This window comes from Saccostrea cucullata, unplaced genomic scaffold (genome assembly GCF_032062105.1).
Source record: "Saccostrea cucullata isolate Sc308-1 unplaced genomic scaffold, CSIRO_AGI_Scuc_v1 ctg18160, whole genome shotgun sequence".
Lineage (NCBI taxonomy): Eukaryota > Metazoa > Mollusca > Bivalvia > Ostreida > Ostreidae > Saccostrea > Saccostrea cuccullata.
The window spans coordinates 1-10,303 of NW_026921768.1; the positions used below are offsets into that span (position 1 = coordinate 1).

Here is a 10,303-nt window from a genome sequence, read left to right on the forward strand (position 1 = left end):
TATAGAGCAATATTGCATCAGTTATGATGTAATAAAGAAATCACTTAATTACATTTTAACCCCCCCCCCAACTTCCCAGGTTCTAGACAAAACCTTTACTTAAAAAGAGAACACTACCAAGTCTCTAAAACTTAAATTACTAAACTAATGTAAAATATATTTGCTGAATTTCTAAATTAAATCCAAATTATCAAATTCTGCTTTAAAAAATACCTAACCAAATTTCCTCTATCTTCAATAAATATTGTAATAGACAATGACGGGAGGTAACTCTTCCATATAACAATGTTCATGTAACTTTCGCTGCTTTGCGCAGCAACATACAATGCTAAGTCAAAAGAAATTAAACATGTTATGTATTGTTTAAATTAATCATAGGGTGCCATTTAGTGCGTCTCTATGCTAAACAAGCTTTTTACGCCAGTGCCACATTGAAGAATTCCAGCAACTGAAAACTTACATTAGTTTGCATGCCTCGTGGCGTCGCTTTGCTGAAAATTTTGGTGTATCGTGTGCAAAGGTCACTCTTCTGAATAGGAGGGAAAAAACCATCCATCACATGGTACCGTATTTGCTGACTTAACACGACCTCCATTTTTTTAAGTCGCGCGTTTATACGTCATTTTCATATTTAGATTTTTCTTCGCTATCGCTGTTTCATATTTAAACAAATATTTTTAATCGCCTATTAATTATTATTGTGCTAATTTATCATAAATATATCAATTATTATTCACAATTTTCTTCTCAATAGCCAATTCTTAGATGTACTATTTACAATATGACTTCATTGAGAGGGATAATAAGCGAGATCGTCTGTTATCGTGTCGACGCAGGCTGGCAAAAGAGGGGCAGTGGTCGCTCATATGATAGTCTGTCTGGTATGTGTATTAACCTAAACATTTATATTGACAATACAATTACATATAAATGTTGTAAAAAATTGTTTTTATAACAATATTTCTTCTCATTATATGCTCACATTTTGACTGGTGTCATTATGTCACTTAGGTTGTATGTCATTTTCTTTAGTGTATATATGGTTATGTTGGTTCAAATTGATCAAAATTAATCCCTGATTAGTATTAAAGGATCACATTAAAATGACAAAAGTTTAGATTAAAAAGTGTTTTAAGAATTATCATTTCTGAATTCAGAAACTGTGTAGGCAAGAGATGCGCATGGCCCCTTGGCTCTTTAGGTACATATGATATAAAAACTGGTTTTTTGTAAATATTGAAAAAGCTTAAACATCCATATTTTAGGCCATTGTTCTATGATTGGTGCAGAGACAGGTAAAGTAATGAATTATGCAGTGCGTTCAAAATCCTGCCGTGTGTGTGAAAATTAATGCTTCAAAGTCCAATCTGAAATTAGGTGCCCATGATTGTCGGAAAAATTTTAAAGGCAGTGCTAAAAGTATGGAATCAGACATGGTGGTGTCAATTGTTAAGGACATGAATGAGAAGGGAATCAAAATGGGCACATTAGTTGCAGATGATGATGCTGCTACTTTATGTCGTTTGCGAGCAGAATCCATAGACATTTCAAAAGAATCAGACAAGAATCATGTGCGAAAAAACTTTTCATCAACTCTTTTCTCTTTGCAAAGACAACACAAATCTCTCTCAGCTAAAGTAATCAAATATATCTCAAAATGTTTCAATTATGCATTATCTCAAAACAAGGGAAACCCAGAGGGCCTTGATATTTCTCTAAAAGCAATAACCAACCATGCTTTCGGAAATCATGACTGCTGTAGTGGAACCTCATGTTGTGTCTTTCAATCAAACCCGAAGAGCAGATACAAGTCTTTGCCATTTGGTAAACCCCTGTCATGTGAGTCACTGAGACTGGCTTTGGAACAGCTTTTCATAGCGTACAGGAAACAATGCAGAAAACTGGCTTTTCTTGGTAGTACACAGGGAAACGAAGCCCTTAATAAAACTGTGTCTTCAAAAGCACCAAAGTCCCTGCATTTATCAGCCTCTGCAAATCTTAACTTCCGGGTTGCCTCATCAGTAGCACAATAAAATCAGGGTCATGAATATCTGCTGAAAGTAAGATGCATGGAATTCATTATATTCATTATGCATTTCTTTCAGTTTACCCAACAGTTTGTGTTGATTATAATATATTAAGTTGATTAAAAGACCCTAATGTGAGCTACTCTGATTGAATTCTGTCTGCTGTCATAAAAACTTTATTTGAAAAAGTTTGATCTAAATAAAATTCGCTTTATAATTAATTATTGCATATGAAATTTAATTATACAAATCCAGTGCAAAATTAATATTTGATTTAAACTTACTTTGTTCAAAAATCATATGTTCATTTTAAAAATTTGTGTAAAAGGTAATATTCATATGTTTTATTCCAATAAATTTTGATCATTTTCTTTTACAATTACACATGTTGTTTATTTATTGAAATTTTGTTTTTGTTTTTTTGTTTTTGGTTGAAAGTTATGAATGGAACCAAGTCATAAAAACATTGTTTATGTCATATGAAGTCAAATTAAAATTTATTGTAATTGTAATCATTAATAATATTTCAAATATTCTCATTTTTTCTTTCATGAGAACAATAAAAATCTTGCTGATTATATTAAAACTACATGTCGTTAATGTTAGCAAGGTAACTGATATTTAGGATCAGATTACAGAAATCTGTTTTTAATTCTCTATCATATTTTTACAGGTACACAAGAACATTGGCCTACCCCCCGGTAAATTTACCAGAAAAGGAGCAATTCTTAATTACCTCAGAAGAGCCAAGAGAAAGGCAAGAAAAAGAAGACTTAAGCGAAAGTTGGAAAGGTGTTAATTTTTAATGGTTAATTCTAATATATATATATATATATATATATATATATATATATATATATATATATATATATATATATAAACAAGAAAAATATCTAGTGTGCTATTAATATAAAATTTATTGAAAGATATATTGATCAAAATTCATATATGATTTCAAAATTCCAGGGGAAACAAATCAACCACAGCTGAGGTTAGGGAAGAACCCACCTATGAACCAGGTGTTGAGTTTAACGATCTAGAAGTAGATGATGTGGAAGCCATCCCACCTCCACATTACCCCCCTTTAGAATCTCCACCAGTGGGTTCTGTAAGTTATGTGTACTTTGATCTAGAAGCAACTGGATTTGGTAAATGAATGTTTTATGCTTTTCTGAAGTATTTTGCATCGATCTGGGCATAATAATGTCATATCCATTCATTATTCTCTCTCTCTCTCTCTCTCTCTCTGTCTTTCTGTCTCTCTCTCTCTCTCTCTCCTATTAGCTTACTGTTTTATACAGTGTCTATATCTTTAGGAAATCAATAGCATTATAAAAAAGTTTACAGATGTATGAATTCTGTTGGTCATGTGATCAGATTCTGATTTTAAGGGCAAAGTATTGCTATGTTTTACTTATATATGCATTTGAGAGAGAAAAGGATATGACCATTTCTGGATATAACAAGTTTTTGTTTGAATTATATAACATGATTTTTTTATAAACAGGAACACACAACGTTCAAGTTAACATCATAAATTTGACATTTTGACTCCATAAAAAGTTTACATAGACTTGAACTTTTTTAGCTTTTCTGTAGGTTCATAAACAGAAAATATATTTGCAAATGTAAATATTGAATTTTAATGTTCTTTCAGAGCGGGATTCCCACATTACTCAATTTACTCAAATTGCGGCTTTAGATGAAGACAGTGATGAATATTTCTGTACATATGTGATTCCCCAAAAGCCCATCAGTACACAAGCATCCAAAGTAACGGGACTTGCATTGAACGGTACAACTTTGCATCACAATGGAAAAGCAGTTAAAGCAGTACCTATTCAAGAAGCTCTACAAGATCTCATTTCCTTCCTTGGCAATCTTCCATCTAAGAAACCAAAGATTCTTGTTGGACATACCATAAAATCATATGATTGCCCCATTCTTATGAATGCTTTGAGGAACTGCAATACTGAAGACAGATTTGAAGAAGGAGTTATTGGATTTCTGGATACTATGAAACTTTTTAAACTTTCTTTTCCGTCTCAGAAATCCTACTCTCAACAACATTTAAGCCAAGTTTTACTTGCTGAGGGCTTTACTTATGAAGCGCACAATGCCTTGGAAAGCGTCAAAACTTTGAAAAAAACTAATTATGATAAGCAAGAGTGCCTCTTCCAAAATTGTGAATTTTATGGCCCCAGGGTCAGGGGTTCTGGTGTTAGGGCGGGGCTCTATTGATTATATAGTGAAAATACATTAATTCTTTGAAAATCTTTCCTTTGCTCCTGGGTTTTATGCCAATGATCCAAGAATATATATTTATGAGGAAGAAAGGTGCATCTATCAGAATGGTTATTTTTTATGCCCCTCCCCCCTCCTGGGTCAAAGGGGGGGGGGGGGTACATAGTCTGAAAATAAATTAATGCTTTGAAATTTGCTCTTTGGTATTAATCAACCATTTTATGATAAAATTTTGAAGTATGTGGCCCCAAGGTTAGCGGTTCCTTTGGGATGATGTGCACAACTGGTTATAATGTGGAAGTGCATTTTCTCTTACTCTGATCTACCTTTGGTTTGGGTATTAAGTAAATAGAGTAAGCATGCTAAGTCTATAATTATGATAAGCAATGATGCCTCTTTCAAAATTGTGAATTACAAATTTCATGGCCTCTGGTTTAAAACACGAACCAAATTTAATTGTTTGAAAGTTGTTGCACAATACTCAGGTGACCTATAAGGCCCGTGGGCCTCTTGTTGTAGATTTGCATTTACACTTTGAAGGTTTTCATTGTAAATTTTCCGGCAATTGTGACGTTGATAATAAGGGGTACCATAACCATAGCAACAAAAATGTGTTTTAGTGTCTTCGCAGTAATTATTACCCCACTGCTAACAACAATTGTTTGTAATTGAAAAAAAATTAAATACATTATGTCTAAAGTATTCAGTTCATTCAGCTCTCTGCATTACAACGAAATGGCAACTTACCTGACCTTTGACCTCATTTATTTTTCTTGGATGATCACTGACCTACTTTTTTCTTTCGTTATGAAAAGGGGAGGACTTGCACTATCACTAGATGTCTGACATTTAAATTCATTGATATTTCTTTTTTATTTTTTTTTTACAAGATTTGTGCCTACTTTTTAAAGAAATTAATAAAAAATTCCGAAAATTTGAACATTTGCATAATAGGTAACCATGGCAACAAATAATCCCAATCAACAGAATTTAATGCCTAGCGTCTAAATATATAGTTTTAATTTAAATCACATCAATGGAACAGTTTTTTAGGCAAAAATCATAAGATCAAAAATTGCTATGTTTAGTAACAAAATATCTATTTTTGGACTTTCTCCCTTTTTGGGTCCCCCCTTTAAAATTAAGGTCACTGACATATATTTTTTTTGTTTGAAGTATGATAGGTGTTTTAGAAATGAGAAAACATCATTTTATGAAATCCGTGACATAGGAAATTTTAGTAGTGGGCTGCCTTAAGTATGCAGTGACGCGCTATGATTTGCCATCTGTTTATGACAAAAATCCCTAACAAAAAAATACTATAGTTAACTATAGTTTACTATAATTAATTATAGTTAACTATAGTTATAACTTTGACACTTTGAAAACTTTGATTCACTATAGTGATAACTTTGACACGTTGAAAAACTTTGACGAAAACTTTGACACTTTGAAAAACTTTGACGAAAACTTTGACACTTTGAAAAACTTTGACGAAAACTTTGAAACTTTGACGAAAACTTTGACGAAAACTTTGACACTTTGAAAAACTTTGGCGAAAACTTTGACACTTTGAACAACTTTGGCGAAAACTTTGACACTTTGAAAAACTTTGGCGAAAACTTTGACACTTTGAAAAACTTTGGCGAAAACTCTGACACATTGAAAAACTTTATTGAAAACTTTGATACTTTGAAAAACTTTATTGAAAAATTTGACACTTTGAAGAACTTTGGCGAAAACTTTGACACTTTGGAAAACTTTGGCAAAAACTTTGACACTTTGAAAGACTTTGGCGAAAACTTTGACACTTTGAAAAACTTTATCGAAAACTTTGATACTTCTAAAAACTTTATCGAAAACTTTGATGCTTCAAAAAACTTTATCGAAAACTTTGACACTTTGAGAAACTTTATCGAAAACTTGGATACTTCTAAAAACTTTATGGAAAACTTTGATGCTTCAAAAACTTTATCGAAAACTTTGACACTTTGAAAAACTTAATCGAAAACTTGGATACTTTAACATTTCGAAAAATTTTATCGAAAACTTTGACACTTTGAAAAAGTTTATCGAAAACTTTGATACTTCTTAAAACTTTATCAAAAACTTTGACACTTTTAAAAACTTTATCGAAAACTTGGATACTTTAACACTTCGAAAAACCTTATCGAAAACTTTGACACTTTGAAAACTTTATCGAAAACTTTGACACTTTGAAAAACTTTATCGAAAACTTTGACACTTTGGAAAACTTTGGCAAAAACTTTGACACTTGGAAAAACTTTGACACTTTGAAAAACTTTATCAAAAACTTTGACACTTCAAAAAACTTTATCAAAAACTTTGACACTTTGAAAAACTTTATCGAAAACTTGGATACTTTAACACTTCAAAAAACTTGAAAACTTTGATACTTTGAAAAACTTTGGCGAAAACTTTGACACTTTGAAAAACTTTATCGAAAACTTTGACACTTTGAAAAACTTTGGCAAAAACTTTGAAAAACTTTGGCGAAAACTTTGACACTTGGAAAAACTTTCGCGACGCTTTGACACTTTGAAAAACTTTATCAAAAACTTTGACACTTTGAAAACTTTATCGAAAACTTGGATACTTTAACACTTCGAAAAACTTGAAAACTTTGATACTTTGAAAAAGTTTATCGAAAACTTTGATGCTTCTTAAAACTTTATCAAAAACTTTGACACTTTTAACAAGGAATTATTTTATCTGGGAATAATTATTTTTCTGGGAAATCACCTTCTCCTTGGTGGAGAATTATAGTAGATCCTATATTTCCTTAGTTACTGAAAAAAAATTATTTAAGCAATAATGAGACTAAGTAATGATAGTTCAGTTGTTACATGTAATTTATTATATTCTGTATCTATATCTATTTTATATTGGTATATCTTGTATGTGTATTTGTGTATTGTTGTTTTTTTTTCAGTGATAGTTTTTTTTTTATTACGTTTAATATTATTTATACTTCCGGTTGAGAAGGGGGCTGGGATTAGCTTTTCAGTGAAAAGCTAACCCCTCTTAGCTTTGCAGTGAAAAGCTAACCCCACTTAGCTTTTCACTGAAAAGATAACTCCCAAATGTAAAATCCAAGTTTTGTTCCATCGCTGGTAGGAAATAAAAATAATTCCTTTCGGAAACATTAAAGAAATCATTTGATATACGTGGAAGTGTTTTTCGGCAAAAATTTAACCTAAGCGAAACGAAGTGAAGCCATGAGTAGATCAAGGTGAATTACCGAATTCCGTGCTTGCAAGGCAAGAGACATACAGAATCACGACCGCGGTACACGCAGTTTACAAATTCACTGACTGCAAACCTTATGAGTTTTCCTCATAAACAAAGAAAGGGCATATGATTTAAAGAATAGTGAGGACTTCGGTCCAATTGAAAGTGTTGATTCGGGAAGAACTGCAACAGAAGTGTGGGTAAGCTACAATTTTATATTTCAATTTTCAAAGAGCGCAAAGGTAAAAAAAAAGATAAAGACACTATATTTATGTGTCTTAACGCTATCATATCATTTATGTTTCTTAGATCCGATTCAAGGGAATGAAAAATGGAAGAAGGTTAGATAGAACGATGTTTAGAAGTGGGGATGGCTTCCCAAAGGAGCTGGAAAATGCACCCTCCAATGCCATTTTTATAGATGGTTTAAAAGGCGTTGGAATTAAACGCAAACCGACCGAAAAGAGGTCAAAACAAAGTACTAAAAGACTCTCCATGCCTACAGTTGGGGTAATTGAGGGTCCAAATGAGACGGAGGTTAGCCAGGAGACCCAGTTTGTTGAGGAGAAATACGATGGTAATAAAAAAAACTCTATATTTTTTAACAAGCAAAATTTCCCCGTTTATAACATAAAAATGATAAAAATAATAAAGTGAGTAGAAAAAGTATTGCTGCCATTGAAAAAGACTTAAGTTATAAGGCAAACGTACGACATACTCTCTTGATGAGAATACAGATCATTAAAAAGTATTATTGCCAAATACATAAATAAATTAAAAAAATGAAAAACAATCCTTATTGTACTATTTAACAGTGTATGTATACTGTGTTTCAAGACAAAAATTGTTGACTCTTTCTCGATACAACCCACCCCCCCCCCCCCCCCTTCAAAAAAAAAATGGCGGGAATGACGTGTTGTTGATCCAATACATCCAAACTATGAAAAGTTTCTTAGCAAACCGAATTGCAGAATACATATAAATAATTGACAATTTGAGGGACAGAATATAGACAAAATTTGATTTAAGAAGGAGTATAAATTTAGTTTGTACATGTTTCTGAATAGATTAAAGATTTAAGGGTAGTACATCAGTAAATACTTAGTTCGTGTAATGGTGTAGAATAAAAAAAACAATTCTTACGATGCTGAATGTGGTAACATTTTATCACTAAAACGATTTAAAGGTGTGCTAATTTTTGTTTTCTTTTGTTTTGTTAATTTTTTGTCACTGCAAGCATTTAAGTGTTAAACCATGCCCATAAGTCAACGTACTTCTACCCGATATGCCTATATTTTAAACAGTGAAAAACATTTTTTTAAGATCGATGCTATCGCGAGGTTAACATGAGCTTACCACGAATTGCTTTCTTAATTTCATGTTGCCACTTTCCTTTATTTTTGCGAAATTTACCGATTGTACACTAAGTGCATGATTGGTGTAGGTAATAGCATCTCGAACAACATTCTCCAGGAAAACCATTCCTCGTATATAAAATCAGACCGGAGATTCGTTTAACGCCACTACTCTGTCTTTCCTTGGCCATGTACATTCGCTAGTACTGTTGTAATAAACTTGCAGGTGTAACTTCCCTTATTTATAGTCCAAATTAACGACCCGTTTGAGCGCATTATGCTTTGAAAAGTTCGGAATATTACCGAAGCTGTTCTTGTGACACGTTTTTTCATTGGTCAGCTTTGGTTTCGGAATGTTTACATTTCTTACCCCACGCCGGGTGACGTTGAATTGCGGTTTTAAATCATTTTATTTTTTTCTTTTATAACTTCAGCGGATTATAAAGCATCAACTACCCCAAGTTATGTTATATCGTATAACGTAAGTTGATATATGCTTAATTCCTTACATAAATGAATGAATAAATTAATAAACAAAAGGGACTGATGGACTAACGGACAGGTCAAAACCATTATACCACTCTTTGTTTTGATACATACAAGTAATTTATAATTTCTCCCTACATCTCAACACTGTTTCTTGTGTTTTTTTATTAATGAAAAAATAACACTTAAAAAATATTTTCAATTAAAGGTAATACACTTCCGTAAAATAAAAACAAAACAAAAAAATCAAAAAATAAATTTATATTAAAAAAATGAGTTAATAACTACTTCAAAAAAAAAATGAATTTCATGAAGTATCGATTTCCATTTTCGAAGAAAAAAAAATGTCCTCATGCAACATTTCTCAACATCCTAATATATGAGACTTTCTTCACTTTTTAAGGGCAGTATGAAATTGACATTAATAAACTCCTCTTGGCACCTTCTGAATATAGGTAAATATGGTCATTTTCTTCAAAATGTGTAATTACTGTTTCATATTTGAACAACTGAGAATGGTAATTTCAATACTTATATTTAGTTCAAGAGAAGTGGATCAGGGTTGGGTGGATGAGATTAAACATGCCATCCTCACTGCGCCTGGTGGGCCTGTCACTGTATTTCCAGTCCTATTTGATCCTTCGGTAATCCCTTCGACTCTTCCTCTTCTAATATTTCATTTGGATTATCAATGACAATTAAAAGGATAAAAAAAAAATTGGTTATCATTATTTGAATAAATCAGGCGAAAAATGTGCTCAACAGCATAATAAAATATTAAACATTCTTTAAAACTATTTGAGAGGGAATGTTGAATTTCTATGTAGTCCCTCTCAACAAAATATTTTTATCATTAAATGGAAAATGAAATATTTAAATTCTCATAACAGATCGATGATCCAAGTAAATTCATTGAAGAAGAATTCACAAAAAGGCCCG

At 32.0% G+C, this 10,303-nt stretch overlaps 1 protein-coding gene across 1 annotated transcript; it reads left to right on the forward strand.

The window, feature by feature from the left end:
* Nucleotides 1-256: 256 nt before the first annotated feature.
* On the forward strand, nucleotides 257-10,008 carry LOC134260699 (uncharacterized; the record flags this gene model as incomplete). The annotated part of the gene is made up of 8 exons (XM_062743243.1): nucleotides 257-266; nucleotides 808-881; nucleotides 2,701-2,819; nucleotides 2,994-3,175; nucleotides 3,685-4,160; nucleotides 7,833-8,100; nucleotides 9,768-9,819; nucleotides 9,906-10,008. Coding segments are annotated over exons 1-8 (1,284 nt in total), but the record flags the coding sequence as incomplete, so codon positions are not given.
* Nucleotides 10,009-10,303: the final 295 nt, after the last annotated feature.